The sequence below is a fragment of the Grus americana genome, chromosome 12, assembly GCF_028858705.1.
Source record: "Grus americana isolate bGruAme1 chromosome 12, bGruAme1.mat, whole genome shotgun sequence".
In the NCBI taxonomy this organism is placed as follows: Eukaryota; Metazoa; Chordata; class Aves; order Gruiformes; family Gruidae; genus Grus; species Grus americana.
This window is the reverse complement of record NC_072863.1, coordinates 2,961,099-2,982,045: the sequence shown is the minus strand read 5'-3', so window position 1 is coordinate 2,982,045 and position 20,947 is coordinate 2,961,099. Positions and strand designations below refer to the sequence as shown.

Below are 20,947 nucleotides of genomic sequence, written 5' to 3'. Positions count from 1 at the left end.
CTGTCTTCTAGAGATAAACACTGAAATTATTTTTATGTGATTCAACAAGTACGAGCAATCCTAAATACCAAAAAAGGATGTTTTTTCATGACAATATCAGTCTGCATAGGGGTCCAAATTATGCTACTCTTCTATGCTTACTGTTAAGCCTCTTATACTCTGATCAAATGTTTTAGGTTTCGGTTGGTTTTTTTTTTTTTTGTATTATCAATACAAAGAGATAAGAAGCAACTGCCAAAGACAAGAATCATTCACTACTTACTTTCTCACATCTTTGCAAATTAGTGCCTACCACCTCATACACAGTATCAACCACTACATTTGCAATGCTACCATTATTTCTGCAGTTTTGGTGTGGCAGTATTAATAAAGAGACTAAATATAAGATATTCTATTAATCCCCCACTTACCTGCAAGCTGGATACAGTTTCACATGAGTCAAAACATAAATCATCATCATCACAGAAAGACAAGCAGAAGCTCCATTTCAGAATTAGAAAAGAGATTACCTATACCAAGTCTCTTGTGAACAATTTCTTTTCAATGGTTATATATTCAGCAGTCGTCAAGGTTACAAGTTAGTGAAGCTGGGAGACATAATAATATCACTGTTCAATTTGCCCCCAAAGAGGGCAATAGCCATGTTATTCCTGATAGATTTAAAAAAAAAAAATCTAACCTTATAGCAATGTAATCTTTTTTGCTTCCATTTAATTAAATTCTTGTCCGACCTATTCCAGAAAGTGAGAACTTTCCTTTTCACTCTTCTTTAACCTTTTATTTATTTTTACATTCTGAATACTCTGTTTCCCCTTATTTTGGCAAGAACACAAGAAAAACCCCTAATTCTTCCCTTATAGGGCTTGTTTTCTAAAACACTAATGAACTGACTAGGTGCACCCAATGTATACCAGGTGTGCTCAGTACCCAGCTGAGATTGCACTAATACTGAATAAAGCACAACAATTATTTCACTTATGTTTTATATTCCTATTCATGTTTCTCAGACAGGTATTTGAATTCCTTCCAACATGACATTCAGCTTTTTGTTTACTGGAATTTCCACATTATTTGGAATTATTGCCACATTATTCAATTGCTACATTCTTTAAAACTGCCATTGATTATTTCTAAGTAGAATACTTTAAACTTGCCCCTCCTTCATTTCATTACATTTTTAGAGCTGTTTCCTAGTTTTCCAAACTCATTTTTGATTACTAGCCAAGAATCCATTGCATTTGCAGGCCCACTTGGTTTAGCAGTGTATGCACATTTAGTAAGCAGATCCTTCAGGTTGTCAGGAAAACAAGGAGCAAACCCACATGCGTCACCTATCTGTTGAATACTAAATGATACAACCTCCATTGTTTGATAGTGAGCCATTAACAGCTATTATTATTGTTGACCATTACATCTGTTTAATGATTTCTTCATAATAAATTCATGTTGTTTTTACTCATCTGTTATCTTCTGAGTGCTCGCAAACTGTTTGTGCATATTAAGTGACTGACTTCTAATTCGCTGGCTCTTGCATTTTCCCTTTCTGAAGACAAGCATTAAACTTCTTGTTTTTCTAACCTTACTGTAATTCACCCATCTCACAATTTCACAATAAACATGTTTGAAAAATAACAGTCCAAGAGTGCTTCCCCCGCAAGGAAATAGCAGGTCATCTTCTTGGCTTTTCAAATGCCATACCATAAGAGCTCATCCACTGAGTCTACAGAAACGTGTGCTCTTGAAGCATAAGGAAGGGGTTTAAGTTTTCAAGAAAACGTGCTGTTTCATAATTGCTCTCAGACAAGCCCTCTCCTGCCTTCTCCCTCTCAGCTTTACTTATGTTCTCTACCTTCTCTATGAAAAATACCTGTTTTCAGTCCTTTCAAGACTTCGCCAGTCATTATGTCTTTGGAACAACGTCTGTTTCTATCCCTTTCTCAAAGGATGCACCCAATCCAAATAAATCATATTGAGTGATTCTGCTAGTTGCTCACAAGAAACCTTTTCCACTCATCTCTCCTGGGAGTCTTTAATGAAGAGAAGAGAGCACCCGCTTTCTCCTCCTCTATCATCACTCAGATAATTCCAGCAAATGTAATTCTTCTATGATCTGGAGCTCAGAGTGAAGGTAGTAAAGATGTTATACCTTCACTCTGATCCCCAGAATGCCTGTGATAGCAGACATCAAATTTCAGTGGTTTTAGGTATCGGCAAAATAGCACAGGGATCTTTTATTAAAACATTAGTTTAATAACAGTATTTAATATTTATATACCAATATATAAATATACAAAATATATTAGTATATACCAAATCCAAAGCCATAATTTTAATAAATAGTGACTATCATCCCAGCCAAGACTATCAATTAAACATAGTCAATTCTTTAAATCTTAGATTTCAATTCCAATAAAATTAAAGTGATTATGCTGACTGTGTGCGTGTACAAATAAATGTTTGATGAGGCGTGTGCAAATACAGGCACAGGTGAAAAAAATTCCAAGGAAAACACATTTGTTTATAGAGGACTTCTGAAAAGTGACTCTTTAGGTATCTGCTGTATGTTATTCAAAGTTTTTAATGAGAATAGCTAATTATCAGTAAAATGATTAAGTAATGCTGAAATACCAGACTAAAACCAAAAGACAAATGGTAAATTCAACACTCATCAGAAATAAACAATTGTTTGCCAAACAGAAAAAAATCAAACTGTTTCAGAAACAAAAACATTGCTGTGATTCTGAGTGTGTTTTACAAATATTGGGGATAATTATAGTACCTATGTAAAAAGTGCTGTTCAAAATAAACAAACATATGACCCCAGTGCATCCTGCAAAAATCAGCAGGACAAGATGCAGGATGCTGGTACAGCCATGAGGGGCTTGAACATGGACATCCCTTACCTTTTGAGGGGGTATGAAGATTAAGGATGGGGTACTGAGTCTCTGCTTTCTCCCTTGAAGGAATAAACTCAATCCCCGGAATTCCCCTGATGGGTGAATTCACAGAAAACACACAGGCGTCAGTCTTCTACATGGATTGCCTGCGGTAAGGGAAAATGGGGCTTTGTAACTGCATGACCCTATAAATTCCTACAGTGTGTAATTTTTGTCAGAATAGATTCATTCATGCCACTGATATAGATGACTAATTGCTTCTTGGATAAGCTGCTATTCAGAAAAATTAAATGTTCAACAACACAAATACTACTCACAATAGAAGTCTCATTATTGCTGAGCCTGTCTCACGTACTGGTAAATTGGTATGGCTGTGCTGTAAAACAGCAGGTACACTCACAGTGTTTTCAAGTCTTGTGGATTTTTACTTTTTTGAAACTTGAAATATCTACCTTTTTCTGATGCGTAAATAATAATTTTTGTCCTCAGAGCAAGAGAATACAATGAAATACACATGAACAGGACAGAAGTCTATAAAAGCATGAGTGGCATTAAGATGAAAAGGAAATGACTGTTCACCATCTCCTCAGATACAAGACATTTAAGAGAACAGAACACAACTTTCTTGCTGCATTTTCTTCGTCTGAGGTGTTACAAGTCTCTCCTTGCCCAAGATATTTCTCACTTAGATAGTAAAGTAAATGGGCAGCAATAATTGCAGAGTTCATCTGAGCAATTCTATCGGGGTACAACTGCAAACTAAATGAGTGGTACACAAGAAGTGGTATACCCCAACTTGTTATTTTCCTTTTTTTCACTCTACAAGCCTCTGTTCTCATAATGCTATAGAATTTCTCTTTTGTACAAAGCAACATCTCTCCAAATTCACATGGCTTTCAAAATCTGAAATGGGCTACTCAGCTAGAATTATTCTGAAGATACGTATAAAGTTGCAGAGCATAACGTATTTTCTAATGCCTAAGAATTATTGTAACACTGTTACTGTTGATGTAGGCTTTAATACTCATATCGCATGACAGATTCTATATCTCAAGCTAAATAATAAAAAATTCTTCTGGATCAAGTAGTTGTACCAAGGAAGGATTATTCCAATTAAAAAATTTCTGCAAATAAAAGGAAAAAAATAAAATAAATGTTGTATTTTATTTGAATGAACTTGCCGGTGTGCTCACTTTTTATAAAAAGCAGAGCACTCTGCCATTGCAGATGAAAGAACCATTTTATATTGAGTGGGAAGATAATCACAGAGTTTAAAAATGAAAATAGTCTTCTAACATCACATAATGCCAACTAGAGACAAAATGAGAAAACAGTATGACTGACATGTTGTCTCACTGAAAGATAATTGTAGCATAGAACTTCAGCATATGTTAACATTCTGCTGTGGTTAATTACGCATCAAGGGAAACTATATACAGTAAAGGAATACCACGATGAGACCAAGAAATACATTTTATAAGGATTCACAGATTCTGTATCATTAATATTTCATAAATTAGCTATGTAGTATAATTTTAAACATAATTATAATGGAAAAAAGTATTAATAACACTTACAAGTGCCTTAAGAAGTAATAGAAAACATGACAACTTTTATTTAAAAGCTTCCTGCTGTGCACCAACCTGAGTTAACAAATATTATTTCTGGCCTCTGAACTTCAAGTTCTTAAATCCTACTTCCTTTGCTCCTTCCCTAATTTTGTACTGCTTTTGTTTTGTTTTTTACCAATGCTGAATCAGAATGAAGAATTGCTCTGCATGTGTTATTTGTCGTGGTTCATTACATATATGGATATGTGTTACATATGGGTATATGTAACGCACCATGGCAAATAACACACGCAGAGCAATATATATGGATCCATACATGTAACACACCATGAAATACAACACATCCATAAACGTTATCCTTTTTTTGTGACAGCCTGACATTTGTGGAATTGTTTTCAGTTTTGATCTACTTTAACCGAGATCTTTTTCTAAGATTGTTGCTTAACTGGCCATTCCATATCCTACATTCATGCAGCTGGTTACTGCTGTCTAAGCATAAAACCTTCGGTCTATGCTGAATGTATTCTGCTTATTTCTGAAAGTCTGTCAATAGCCTCTGTTCTGTGAGAGCCAATTTAATCCATTAGTGGTAGAAAACTCCAGAAAAACAAATAAACAAAACCAGAAGCCTTCTGACCAATTCCAGAAATTAAACTGATCTAGAGACTGTAAAAAATGCCAAAGTCAAACAAAGGGGAGGACATTCTGCAGCCAAGAACAGGGAGAGGGAAGTGAGATCACTGTTTTCCAGCAGCATCAAGCTGTTATGTCAGCTGTCCAGGAAACACAAGCTTTAGTATCATCTTGAAATTTAATCATGCTAGTTCCAAGTCATTAATGACAACAATAAATAATACTAGATCCAGGTGAGAACTGTAGGAAACAGGCAAAACAAAAAACTGCATCCTGAAATGTATCCAGGTCCTAATATTTGAGCTTGCCTCTGTGGCATGAAGACTACAGAAGACCTAAAGATGCTATAGAAGATCTAAAGTTGGTATTCAACATCTTATTACAAAATCTACTGTTAAGAAGCAACACTTTTTTCTATTTTTCAAAGGGATTTATATTTTTATTTAAATCCCTCACTGCACGATTCTCCAATATAGAAGAAACACATCCTCGAGAGAATAACACTTAAAGTACCCTTTGATCCTCAGGGGATGTTGTGTTCTGGGTCATCAGGCAAGGACATGTCACAAAAATAGAAATGGTTGATAATTCCACAAAGCAGCTTGGTGCACTTCATTTACGTAGCTACCATGACAATAGCTGGCATATTGTGTAGAAAATACCATGCCATGTATACAGCACATATTGTTTTCACACTGACAAAACTTCCAGAACTAGTGCTGCCTGTGAGTTATGATTCCTTAATGTACTAATATAAAGAGAGGATCTCTGTGGAAGCCCTGTTACAAATGCAATTTCCATTTTGCTGCCCCTGAACGCTTCAGATGAAGTTCACAAATAGATACACAATCATCTTGCTAGAGCAAAGAATGTTATTCCTGCACCCTTACGACAGACAAACCTGGAGAGTTCTGAATCCTCTGGGTGTCAGAATGCCCCTTTCCTCCCCACCAGAGGTAGTCACAGGGGAAGGCAAGATGGCACTAAACCCAAGTGTCAGCACTCCTGAGCTGCACAGATGACACACACTCCTTAAGTGAAGCAGCTGTGTAGGATTTAGGTACTTGAAGGAATGAAAGATGCAGAAGTGCCAGGAAGGAAGGAAATTTGCCTCAGTAGGCTTGAAGGTTTGCTCTGTTTTGTTAATTTAAAAATGATTCAGAAACACATTCATGTATCATGTGATCCAAACAAAAGAACTCTGTGAAGCTTCCACATTATGAAAGTGCATAAACTAATTCTATATAACATCCTACAATAAAAGATAAACATGCATAGTCAGTAACTTACTCAAAAAACTTTCCTTTAATAATGACATTTAGAGTTCAGTCTTTTTATGGTGAGTCAATTTCTACTACATACGTTGATGTTGTAGGAAGAACCAGCTGTGATGTTCACAATTGATTTTTTTATGTATCTAACTCAACAGGTTTTCAAAGAATAAGTATGCAGAAAATATCAGAGTTTCTATTAGCATTGCTACCAAAAACTCAGACTTGATGAGACATGTGGAACAGAAGCACACTTTTCCTAAAATTTAAAGGTCCGATATGCTTGATTTCAAACAAGTAGTTTTGACAGACTATGAAATAATGGAAACAGGGAGGCAATGTTGCCTCTGCCCAAGCAAGCTACTGAACCTTAGGCTGCCTTGTTCTTCAGTAACACTATCTGTAAATGTTCTTTCCTCCTATGAATTCCTGTGGCTCCCAACTTCACAAAAAAATGGAGGAAAACAAACTTATCGCCACACAAACTTATCTCAGCACCCGATTTCAAAGGAATTTGGGACTTTTTAGAGGCTCCTGTTCCTTTCACTGGAAGGAAAAATTCTAGTGTTTTCTCTTGAATAAAGGCTTTACCATGGCAGAAGCATTGCAACAGCCTTCTTACCTGAAGTGCAAGAGGCTTCCACCTCACATTCTTCAGAAGGGCAGGAGCAGAAACCAGGGTATTCTGAGGACGTTTTTTCAAGGTTAAAATCACTCCATTTGGGTCTTCCCGCAATGCATTTACTAGGTTCTTTAACTGCCAGCCAACCTAAGGAAAAATTCCATAATTGAATTTTGAAAGCTTTCCGTTTAACTTCAAATGTGAAGGAAGTCTTCTATTAACTGGAAAGGTCTATTACAGTCTGCTCTTTGCAAACATAAGCAGTTTTTATAAACTGTGTCTGATTACTTCTGTTGGACTGAAATGATGCTACCGAAGCTGGATTTTTTTTTAATCTATGTTTCTCGACAAAATAAGGCCTAAGTGAACACTGTCTCCCTTTTTATAATTTGTGAGATAACTGTACATTTTAAATCAAATGATAAGGACTAGCGGTCATGAAATAACTTTAATCTGTATCCTTAGTTGAAACATTCACTACTGAGGAAGAAGATAGACTATGCTATAGCAACATATGAAACATATATGTAACAGCTTTAAGATCCTAACTGAAGATAAATGATCATTTACTTGATTTATCTATACAACCCCTGGATAAAGCTGAGTAATTCAAGTTACTATACATTGTAAACATAGTCATAAAAAAAGAATATCACTAGTACTGAAAGGATTTTATATGTGCTGCTCACAAAAAGCTACTTAGACATTTCTTAATCTTCTTGATTATTTAAATATGAATTTACCATGAACTGTTTATACATGAAAACAGAAAATGTATTTTTATGGGATTTTTTTAAAAATGAATGTTTACATTATCCTAATATCCTGAATGGTTGAAGAGGTTTTAAAACTGAATAATAATACAAATGATAGTATATAAAGATGTTTATGATAAAAGTAGTTTCTTACACATTTAATTGCTGCTGAATTTCTATCCAGATTTCTACAGGCACACAAGAAAAAAACAACCAAAAAAAGGCTATCAAAACAGTCAGATATGTAAATTCAGAACTGAAAATTAAAGTCATAAAAATTTACATTTTCCTAAATCTAAATGAATGTTTCTTCCAAGTTACACCATTGAAATCAGCAGACTTGCACTGGTTTCAATATGAGAATAAATTCGGCTCAATTCAGCAGTCCTTTTGCCCTTCCTACATACAACTGATGTATCAGCTTGTTCATGATGAATAAACTAAGAAAGTCCTATCACTTAGCACTTCACAGCGAATGATCGCTAAAGTTGGTTTGCCCTGTTTCCTGAGTAACACTATTATTGGAGAAGTTTCTTTAATATTACAGTCTCAAAAAATGTATCCTATGCAATACCCAAATTACTACCGACAGACAGAAATATATTGCAATGCTTACAGAATTTGCTACCACTCACTTCTAGAGATTGTATTGTCAATATACTTCTGACCTGATCTAGATAACTAGACTTAACACCACAAATTTTGAAATTTGTCTCTTCCACTGGCATCAGAAAAACGGTACAACTAAAGCAGACTGAGTTAGTCACACCTAACCTTAGCCCTGGGTCCCAAGGGCTCAACTATTGCTTCCATTTAGTCTCATCTTGTTATTTTCAGGAAGCATACCAAGGATATTGCTGAAGTAACTCAAATTACAAGAACGAGCCTACCTAGAAAGGAATTACTGGAGAGAATAACCACTTCCAAGTGACAACTAGGTTATTGGTTCACATACAGCTCTGGGAAACAGCAAGGTATGCAGAAGTATTTACAGGGAGGACTTTGGAGGATTTTCCTAGCCTGACTTATTTGCATCTTCTCTTTACACATGATTTCTAGATTTGTCACTCCAGGAAAGTGAATAGGTGCAGGATAGGCTCTCCACTTACCCTTTTAAGTATTGTGTCCTTTTAAAAACATCACTTATATGAGTCAGGTTTTAATTTGAACACTGGTGATTACTTTCTACCCACAGTTCTGCTAAACAAAGCAATACGGATCCAATCCTGCACTGAATAGTTTTTTTTTCAAAAGTCAATTTTTTTCAGAGAAAAGCTGAGCCCCCAGCACCTCTAGAAGTGCCTGTATTAAACTCTTCCTTCTATTTTCTGTTCCAAATATGGCAGATTTTTACAGTAGCAATAAATGACCATAATGAAGACCTGTCATAAGTGTTATAACTACCACAAGTCTTAAGCCCTAGTGTCAAGTTGATCTGTACTGAACAGGAATTAGAATGCTGGGTTCATACAGCAGTTCTCCAGACACAACCTGACTGAGGCCAAATTGCAGCAGCCTTAAAGTGAACATTTAAGAACAAAAAGCTTTAGGAATACAAGAGCAGTAACTGAACAAGTACATACAAGCATTAAGCACCGTTATATTTGCTATGATTTTTGACTACATTTGACATGTCAGTTCATTGTAACACTTTAATCATCGTTGCTCTTCTGACAAAAGAGTGTATTCCCACTGCTATTGAAAAACAAGAAAAAAAAAGAAAAAGATGTAGGTCTTCAGAATCAGAGCAGAGCAGTCTACATATATCACCATATTATATCAGGAATAGTTTACAATTACTTCCTCTTAGGGGAAGATAATATCTGATTACACATGAAGGTAGAGGGGAAAATAATAAAGGCAACCTTGAAGAGATTTCAATTAAAATCCTCTTCTAAGGGCTGAAGAGAAGTTAAGACATACACTGTAAGGTTTTAGCCTGTCTCCACAGTGGTCCGAAGCCAGGATCTCAAGTGTGAACATTCAGCTCAGAAAGAACTGCAATACGTGTCGTAATTCTAAAAAGGATTTTAATAGCTTTTTGAAGTTCTATTCTATTTTTAATGTTGCTGTTCTATTAGAAAACTTTCTAAAAATGCACTGGCCACAGGAAACTAGAAAATGGTAGTAATTATAAACAGGCCACAGCCAAACAAATGCAAATATGTCAAATTGCATTCCAAATGACCTCTTCTAGTTTGTGCTTTGTTTATAAAATGACAGAGGCTATATCTTTTTTTACTATAGAATTACAAATGAACTATTTTTGATTTTTATATATTGATATAATTTTCAGAATGCTGAAATCTTTAGAGCTCCACAAGCTCCTTTTAGAAAAGAATGATAAATAATTAAGTTAACAATAAATTATTCCAATGAGAACATTAATGACAAAACCATTAAATACCAAGATCTATTAGAGAACAGTCTGCAGTCATTACTACTAGGCTATGATAAAATGCTCTTGGGAATTTGGACATGTTATTATAAATTGTATTACTAAAAATATCTTTGAAAAAAATAGAAGTCATTACAGTGGATTAAAAATCTTAGTTGAAAACCAGTCCTTGAGACAGATTTTGACATTTATTCTTAAAGATTCAGTCTTTAATAGCAAGCGCTAGCTTCTAGCTATGGTAAGATGTAGTCAGCAAAAGGGTATTTTGGTCCGTTAAGATTGTAGTATATACATTCAGCTAATCAGATTCTACAATATGGGTTAAGATATTTCACTCAGTAATGAAAGTTAACATTAAAATTAGACTAATGAAGGAAAAAATACTAATGTGATACTTTTTTCTGTTTTCCTGAATAAATGAAATTAGAGCAATTAGGATACTCATTACATTCAAATCAACAAATTCAGAAGGACGTTATTATGTCATCTTTGCACAGCATAGTAAAGCTCTAGTCATGGTGTGCTGTTCTCTGCTAAACATATTTGCATATTGAAATAAGTGCACTATTTTTTTACCTCTTTATAAGCTGGGCCTACAAAACCTAGAATGTTGGAAGCCACATGCCTGCTGTTGTCTAACTTCATAACTCAAAGGAAAAATACAGTCTAAGTTTAAATAGTATAATGATTTAAATATAAGTTATATTTAATATAAATTAAAAGTATAATGATTTAATTATCCACAGTGCTGTAGTAATTTTGTATACCTAAATCTGATAATTTTGGAACTGGGACTGCATGACTAATATGGTCAGAAAAACATAACTCACTTTCATTAACTTAGGGTAAATGAGTTTGTTTTCTAGTTCTCCAATATCTTCTTTAGATTCTCCCTATATTGGCTTTGTTCCTTCTCATTTAGAAGATCTAGATTTGTAGAATGGGATTCAGAATGCATACTACCAGCAACAGTGATTTTGGCATTTTTATAAATCCAAGCTCTGTTCATGCTGGACAAGCTCCTTTTCTCCTTTTTTTAAAATAAAGACTACCTGGCCAATGATGACTCACCGATGATCTGTATGAAAAACAAACTAGTACAAAAAATTCTTAATGTAGCAGACACAAAAAGAAAAGACTGAAGAAAACACAAACTGGTGCATTTGTGGATGACTGCACAGGCATTAAGGGCATGATATATTCATCTGTTAAAAGGAACTGAAAAAATACCCAGACTGCTGAACATGATGGTGCTTATCAAAGGATTCCAATACTCAAAACCACCACAACAGTTACTCACCTCCATGCCAATTTCTTCAAACATTATACAGAAGAGACAGCTCAGACAGTGGAACTAGGAGTGCATAGTGCATAGAATACCTATATTCTTTTCTCTGCTTTTCCTGACATTTCTGGGGATAAAGCAGAAGTGTGGTTCCTCAGTTCCTTCACTGCCTTATCAAACCCTAAATATCTATCACAGCTCTGAAGAATGAAAAAGTTTTAAAAAATACAAAATACAGAATGCACCTTACAGAAGGAAGGTTCGTTACACCTTAATTTGCTTGTGAGACTGGTGCATATTCTACTCACTGTATCATATGCCAGCTTTAATCTTACCTAGGATGGAAAGAGACAGCATTAACTAAACAGGAATTTAAGAACTACCTTGTTGGGCAGTTGATCTGGAAATCAATTGTACAGAATAATATTTTCTAAATATTTAGAACGTGATATATTGCACACTACCTGAAAACAAGTAATCCTGCTTTGACTGCAGTAACCCTTACATGAACCAGGACAGATGTTTCCCCTCAAGACTCTTCAAATACATAAGCAAAGCCATCTGGATACTTACTTGAACCTCAGGAGTATGACCTCTCTTCATATTTGCATCAAAAAAAAAAGGCTTGTGTAAACTCAGCTTTTTGTTAAGGAAACAGACTATCATCATTTCGTATTTTAAGTCTATAATTCACTTTGCCTCATTAGGGAATTAATCAAGGGAATTTGTTTGATTAACATGGAAATCGGAAATTATTATTAGACAAAAATGTGCTGGAAGACTACTTTCTGTCACTGAATGGGAAGGTCGTCATTAACACCTGTAGCTGATTCACTCTTCTTATTAATATCCTAACTGTTACTAACAATAACAGATGACAAAAACAAACGTTCTCCCATTATCTTACATAGTTATATTCATTAACTAGCAGAGACAGCAAGATTCCAAGAAGATGCAAGATCTGCTACTGGAAGATATGCATCACTAAGCCTTTCAGAAAAGGCAGAATCCTGAGAATAAGTAACATGTGGCAATTTGTTTGGAAACAGAACAACATCTTGGGGGAGGGAAGAAGTTGTAATTCTCATGACATCTCCCCTTCAGTTTTTCTCTTTCCTTTTCCTACTTGTATTTCACAACACACACTGTGCTGAAACACAGATGGTGTGACTTGGCACTACATTTACAGATTTACCTCCATCTAAACTGAGCTCTCATTGAGATTCAGATTTACAATTCAACAAACATACATCTAGGATATTAATTCAATAAATATCTTAACACCAATAAATTAGTGCTGAAATTATTTCATCGTTCCAGGGCCCTTGACACAAATTAAGTGTGTAATTTGACAATGAACAGAATGAAAAGGTATTAAGCTGCTGATCACATATTTATGTAGCATCCATCATTTCAAAGAATGGCCTTATCAAGTATGAAAATGCAACTACATTAGTTAAAAACCACAGCTATTTAGAGATAACATAACAAACACCTTACACAACAAAGCAAAGGTGTCAGAGCCGCAAAAGCCCTTCTAGGCAACTACATCCACTTGTTTGCTCTTCTACATAGCTGCAGGCAATTATAACACAATCATTTGCATCAGTTCTTTAATCACCATCCTAGGTAGACCTCTTAAATTCTACCACAGATTTACTTACAGATGTTTGTATAGATGCTTGCTCTTGCACAACATTGTTTTTTACCTTAAAGAATTTTTACCTTAAAGAATTATTTCTCTTTCTGGTCTTTATAGCCTCTGTCTCTTATGAAAGAGGAATTCTGTCTTAGACCTAGCTGGCTGGGTTAACAAAATTGAAATCCTTAAAACAATTCTCCTCATATGAGATGGATGATACATTTTTTCCCCTCATTATATTTTTTTAATGTTCATATGCAACCTCACACCTTTGATGACTGTAAATGACCTGAACATCACAGTATTTCAGAGAAGATATTACCAATGTCAAGACAATGGCATTAAAACTCTATTTCTTCTGGAAACATGTTCCCAATTAATTCCAAGTTCATCTTTGCCATTTTCAGTCACATCACCTCTATGGCGCTCAGTTAATTTGGGATTAATTACTACAGTCTGACTTCTGGAGTCTTGCCAGCTGCTCCTGAGTAACATATAGCTTTCAACATGAATTACTAACAGCATTATTATTGCTCTCTGTCCTATTAAATGACCTTAAAAAAGTTTTCAGTTTTCCGAAAAGTCAGTTTTCCCGAAAAGTCAGTTTTCCCTAGTTTATCAAACACTTTTCTATATACAAGTAAATCAAATATTTTACAGATGGTCAGGCAGCTAGATCAACACTTGTTTGGATCTGCAATGTTTCTGTTGTCTGAAAAATTATCAAAGATAGAACATTAACACAATTTACTTTTCATAAATTTATGCTGCATTTCAAGTCTTGGGTGGTATTGACTAGTAATTTTTGCCCCTTCTTATACTTCCCCAGCAAACAACGTTATTTATCCTAAAGCAAACAATTCATTAAAAATCTTGCTTAGGGACTTGCAATTGAGTTTCAGTCTCTTCAGCAAACTGAGATGTAGATGATCTGGCATTAAATTAGCCAACTTTGTTTTCATCCTGAATATGTATATACCTATATATTTGTTATGACTGGCTTTCTTTTCTTTGCTCTATGTTCAATACTATCCTTGTTATGGAAAATTGAAAGAAACAGTGTTTCTTGGCTAGTGACTATCTTAGCTTTAATTTTACCCTGTTTTCTCTGCGTGATAGTCCCAATCCTCTGACTAAAGAATCATGTCCCATATATAAAACAACTTAAAAAGACAAGAGGAAATGTACTATTTCAACTAAGCATCAGAAAATATACTATCCACGTGTAATTATTAATTTTGCAAACAAGTGTACAGTGGCATATTCAGCACTTTGGTATAATTTCATAACAGACGAAGCAAAAATCTACAAGGCACTGGCAGAGCTAGTGCCTGTTGTTACTGTAGGGAAAAATAAAGAATTAGAGTGGCAGTAATTTAGAATGAATAACTTATTTTTAAAGTTTCTCTTGCTGTTTTATTAAAATCTAATAAGCAAGAAGGACAGGAAAATAAGGAAATTGGATAATGATTAAATGATCTTAACAGCCAGTGGTGAATTGCCTGATTGAATTAATTTCTTGCCTAAAGTACTATTATTTCTTTGATCTTTATAATTGTATTACAGAGTGTGTTCCTCGGTTAGACCAGATTCCACATAGTAAGTCTTTTATTTCTAACTCTTTCAACTGTTGCATTACATAATTTGTAAGCTGCTTTCCTTTGATACTTTCTGAACTTTTTTTTTTAAACTCTCAACTACATGGAAATGTTTTTTGAAAAGTAAAACAAAAAAAGTGGTCTTGTTCTGTTAATCTTTTTAATATATTTGTTAATATAACTGGTTTCAGAAAAAAAGTATGAATATAGCTACCTCCCACCTATCTGATATTTCTTAATACAGATAATGCTTTATATAAATGAGTATATTAATTGTAAGTAATAAGAATAATTTTGAAAACATACAGCCAAAGTATTCTAGCTGTATCAATCCCAAAATGCCTAACTCCACACATCCAGCAATTCAATGGGACTGACATTGTCAGCATACCTCTCTGCTATAGCTATACAACCCCAGAGAAGCGTCTCCAGGATTAGAAACGCTGTTCTCCTGCTGACTCCACTCGAGTGCAGGGTCAGTACAACTATCTCCATTTCTACATCTTCTTAAACCTGTTTAAAAGCTTACTCCTCTCTCAGTTTCAAAATGGATAATGATTCTTCTCTTAAAAAGGACTTCCTGACAGAAAGAGTCAAATTTAAATTGAAATTATGGGTTTGGGTTTTAAAACAAAAAATCAAATAAAAGTGTCCTCTTAGTTTCATTTTTGCCTACGTATGAATGAAAAATGAATACGAGCCTTTTGGTAATGGCTGCATTAATGTAGTCTCATTCGTACTATTTTAGCACAGGAGTACTACCCTACCCATGAATGAATGCTTTCACTGTACAGCTCTGTAACTCAATGTTAAATATGCAAAGTATTACAGTTGGGAATTTAAAGAGGTTGTTGAGGAGGGTCATGCATTAGGATGACAAACTGGAAGTGCTCAAATTATCTAGTTTAAAAAAAAAAAGTGAAGAGGTAATTTGATTGCATCCTGAAAATACGTAAATGAGAAACCTGCTCTCCAATCTAATCGATAAAAATATATCAAGATCAAAGGACTGGAAGCTTGTGCCAGACAAATGTAGATTACAAATAAAATGACTTTTTTTTTTTCTCCCAGCAATGAGAATAATTAACTGCCAGAACAATTTATTATAGGATGTGGGAACATCAATGCAAGTTTTAAATCTCAAATGATCTTATGAAATGAGCAAATATTAATTTATCTAGAAAATATATTGGCCTAGTTCAGTCAAAAACAGATTAAATGATGCCAGTAGTCAGTGATAGGACTGGAATCTATTAAAAGAAATCCATACTTTCTCTAGTCAGGAAAGTATTTTCACTAGTGGCAATACAAAATGATGAGATCTAATCATCTTCAGAACAGATTCTTTCAACACACATTGTGTTGAACAGGATTTATATTTGATAGGCTACCAAAATGCTACAGAAACTTCAATCTTAAGAAAATGTCTTTGCTAGGACAACAAAGATAAAAATCTGTGGGACACAGAATCTCCAGAGCATACAAATACCTGCAGAAAGTATATTTCTTCATCTTTACATTGCATACACATTTTATGAAAGCATGGAGTGTCCCTTACCAATGAACAGGTAAAAGTAGGAATAAGAAATAACACTATGACCTATATTTTTATCACCTAGGCTTTTAATGCTTTACGTAGAGGCTCTGTGGGAAACTAACATGAGACTGGAGACCATGGATTTCACTGGATACATATATTGTAAACAATATTTTAACTATCTCGAAAATTCTGTAACAACCCAGAACTATTTAGGATACTAAATGCAATAATTTTCCTCTTCACAGGGCAATGCTAAATGCTTCATAGGAAATAAATTGAACAGAATGATACGTTAGAGAAATACTCCACTTTCAGCTCCAGGACAACGTAAAGGGAAAATGCAAGCCATCAGAACTTGTTATAAATCAATGCAAACTTTTGCTGCAATTTTATTTTAGAGGGAATGAAGATGTGACATTTGACATAAAATTGGATAAAAGATTGAATAAAAGTTTTGCAGAAAGGCAGAAAGAAGCAAGCATTTAATCTCCAGTTCAGAAACCAAACTAATGGTAGAAATGGCACTAGCAACTACCAGGCAAGGAAAACGTCTGGAGAACATTGTGAGAGAAGTGAGAAGTACAAAGCAGCTGAACAAGCACACTTTGGGTAGGTATAATTGCAAACCACTTTGTATTTTGCTCTTTTACAATTCTACTTCTACTAGTGCTTGCTTTTGCTAAGCTGTGGAGTCAAAGGCTGCAAGGAGGAAGCGTTGGGTTCTAGTGAGGACTCTGTGCAGGCACAAATCCATGCTCCTCTGCTTGGTGAGCAACAGTTTACAGCTCTGGAAAACCTGTAAGACCACCACAGATAGGCGAGCCTTTCTTTTGTAAGGTTACTCAACTGTCCGTCCGTCCCCCCCCAGTCATTAATTTCAAATGGGTTACACATTTTATGAGCTGGTTTTGCTAGTATTAAAATATTGATTACACAGAAATTTAATGAGCTGTTCCCTTTGAATTATTCTAGCCCACTAATGGAACTAATGGTAATTATAAGCATGATATTGATCATCACAAGTTGTGATAACTTGGGTGAAGAAGGAACACAGCTGAGTGCAGTTTGCAGCAAGACATACCAGAAATGACTGGAATTAAAGGACACACTTGGAGATCAAAGGGATACCAAAACCATTAAACCTTCCAATCTATGAGGCGAAGAGGGTTGGAGATGTACCTCTGAAACATGCACACGCTCAAGATAACCGCCAGACTTTCTAAAGTCACAGTGAAGACAGAATGAGACTTTCCCAGCCATTTCAAAGGAAGACTAAATTTCCGAAAGAAATAGCTTGTAATTTATCTCTTTTCTCAGCTTGTTATAAACTTCAGAATTAATAATTAATAGTGGTGGGTTTTTTAAAAAAAATATTTTATGCCACTTGACTCAGCTATTGGTACTGTGCCCTTAGCTGGAAAGGGATTACAAGTATCAAACACCTTGGGCCTGTTGTAGTAACACACATGGAAAGAGTTGCTATCCAGAAAGCCAATTCTTGAGTAGTTGAGTGAGGGGATTTCACCTATGGGAGTAAAGATTAAATCAGGTCTATCACTTGAAGAGTATGTTTGATGGAGAAAGCCAGACTAATGCATATTTCAACTTGTAACTATGACAACTCATAGAACCTCTCTAATACAGATAACAGCTGCATGTTCCATTAACATTTAAAGTGTAAATGAATAAGTTATAATTCTTTTCAAGAGAAAATATTTGCTCTCTAATCATAAGATTTTAATAGTCAGACTTTCATATTTCCATCTCACACAAATGACAGACAGAAAGGGATTTCTTAATTTTGCTGCTGCTATGTTTGGAGATGGGGTTCAGCAAGACAAAGTTAAATGGCTAAATTATAAGCACTTTAGGAAGTTATCATCATTGTCACAATGCTACTCATGCCTAAGAAATAATAAATAGAAGTGTTCCTTTCACCTGTAGTTCCAGCAACATTGCTTCCATTCTTCTGCAACATACGATTTTATTTATTTTTTTAAAGGAACTGTCCCTATGACTTAAGATAGTACTGGGACAAAACTTGACTATTTTTTTCAGTAATCATCAATATTGGAACTAACATCAGTAATAAGGCAGCAGCTTGTGTCATCACAAAATAGGAAAAAAATATAATCATTCAATCTTGAATGAGACTGATAGGCTTTTAGACCTCAATTACAAATAATTTAATCAAATAAATAAATTAATAATTCTCCAGTGAAGTCACATGTGTTTTAAGTCAGGATACAATTCTATGAATGCTGCAGAAACACATTAGTCCTACATTTCTACATAAAATGAAATGTAGTTTTATATACATACAGGATACAGCTGTGTAAGAAATGCAATGGTAGGCACGTTTAAATGTACGCAAATCATGTACTACAATACCTTAGGCCCAGCATACACATATGCGATTTTAAACATTAATACTTTCACTAACCTTATAAAACTGCTCATCTGTTTAAAAATAAATCTGCATGCAAGAATGCACAAAAGCAAAATCTGCTAGATTTCTATCAACACTTTAATTGTCTTGGGGGTCTTGGGTTTTTTTCCCCCCAAACAGATTCAGAATATATGGCTGTTCCAGCACTTCTGCATTTTTAATCCAAATCTCGTATTAAACAGAATGCAAAATGCTGTTTAAGAGAAAAAGTTAAACTAGCTGGCATATCCACAATGAGAAGTGTAAGAACTTCAAGGAAATATTCTAGGATCTCCTTATAGAAAGAGTATGATGTTGAATAGCAGCTGTGGAAAATATAAATTTGGCTTAATCTTTCTGGGCTGTTACAGACTCTACTTGTGCCTTTTCTTATCAAACATAAGCAGTGGTTATGATATTTTAAAAGACATAAATACTAATCTAGTTTGGCAAAGCTACTTTCTAAGAAGAATTATTATCTTTTTAGCAGTGGGAACAGGCAAAGCCTGCAGAGCAGAATTTCCAAAATACTTACCACGGTTTGATGATTGACCTGGATCACCTCATCACCAGCGTGGATTTTCTTACACTGGTCAGCAGGAGACTAAGGACAAGACATAATAATTAACTTCACATGGGGGTGCGGAGGGGGAAGGGAAGAGCAGGAATTAAACCAACGTATGTTGAAAGAGGCAAGAAAACTGTGCCCAAAGAATTGTTATCAAATAACAATAATCAGTCATATTTATAAAAAGTGTAATTGTAAGGAACTATGTTTTTTCTGGTTACAGATGGTAATTCAATGAAGTAACCTAGAATCCCACTTCCGTTGGTGATGAACTGTCTTTTTGACTGGTGGAACATTCTAGCTTCTTTACCTCTCTGTGGGGAGTATGAGCAGTCGCAATCTTGCTGGAAATACACCGAATGAATTTGCATCGCATAGAAATAAATCTATTAAGTCAACAAATACTGAGCTTACTGCGTGGTCAGGGACAGGGCGGGACCAACCACATATGTAACAGGCAAGCAGGTCTCATAGTCCTTTATATAGCAGTTTTACTGCTGAAGTGCACTGAAAATACCCTGCAAATACACTACAGCTCCAGCACTTCCAAGACAGTACTAGATTAACCATTCGAACACAGAAAGTGATAATTTACAAATGGATAATGTCAGTGACAGACTAGCTCTTCAGGAGACACATATATATACACACACGCTTCCATATACACCATTCACATAATTTTGGGATTGCTGAGCTGAAAAACTCCTTTATCTTAAATACAGCTTCTTCTGATTGCATTAAAATGGATTAAAACCCATTGAAAAGCCACTTGAACATGGTCAACTATTATTTAGTAAACCATTTTTTAAATGCTTCAATGAAGCCAGATCTTAAATCTGTAAGACAAATCTGTAAGGCATGCAGGAGATCAGCAGTCACACTCAGTAGAGAACTGAGAATTCAAGGCAACTTACTTGCAATGTGCACTAGCTTACAAGAGAGTTCTACTGACACAGAGTACACCAACTTGAAATTCAAGAGAAAATAACCAGAAAAGAATTAAGGAGCTGAGACATCACCTTGAGAAATAAATCACAGTGGAAGTTAGCTATTAGTTAGCTATTAAGGAAGGAGACCAGCCAGGAGATTTGGACAAGGTTGAATGTTTCCTTGTTAGATATGGAGTCAGAGAGAGGGGAGGACAGATTGTCCCATCTCAAACAATGTAGAAACATTAAAGCAAAATACTCTTCGAGTAACAGTTCAAGTTCCCTAACCAAGTAAGCAGACTGCTAAGAAAGGCACAGAAGGACCCACTTGCAGCTACAGAGAGTGGTCTAGCTCTAATACTGTTGAAGAAGTTCCTCAGAGAAAAGGAGTTACGTTATCAGAACTTAGTTCAGTTCCTGGATGCCTTCTGGAGCCAGCCTATAACATAATTTGCCCACGGCATAAGAGCCAGCTACAAATGCGAAGAAAAGATTTATCTGAACTAAAGGTGACTTGTTTTCACGACCTCACTGTGTACCAATCAAGACTTCCAGAAAACTGGAAATAGCTCTTCAGCTGTACAGGCTTCACCAACCGCAAATCCCACCCAGCATTTCCATCCCTTCGTGGATGGAGATTAAAAACATAAAATAAACAAATAAAAGGAACAAGGGCAAGAGGAAACAATAAAAGAGAACCCCAAATCACCACTGGGAAGAAAATGACTGCAATTCTGAATAAAATGCCAGAGACACTCATCCAGGAGGAGGTCAAATCATTCTCCAATAGTCAGCACCTGCTGACTAAGC

General features: G+C 35.2%; 1 protein-coding gene across 1 annotated transcript in view; it reads right to left on the bottom strand.

Annotated features, from left to right (window-relative positions):
- The window catches only part of LOC129211951 (connector enhancer of kinase suppressor of ras 2-like), a 209,535-nt gene that overhangs the window by 65,809 nt on the left and 122,779 nt on the right, over positions 1-20,947 (bottom strand). The window contains exons 8-9 of the mRNA XM_054839775.1: positions 19,176-19,244; positions 6,995-7,141 (exon numbers count right to left, since the gene is read on the bottom strand). Of these exons, the coding sequence (XP_054695750.1) occupies positions 6,995-7,141; positions 19,176-19,244 (216 nt within the window). The remainder of the gene's footprint in view (positions 1-6,994; positions 7,142-19,175; positions 19,245-20,947) is intronic.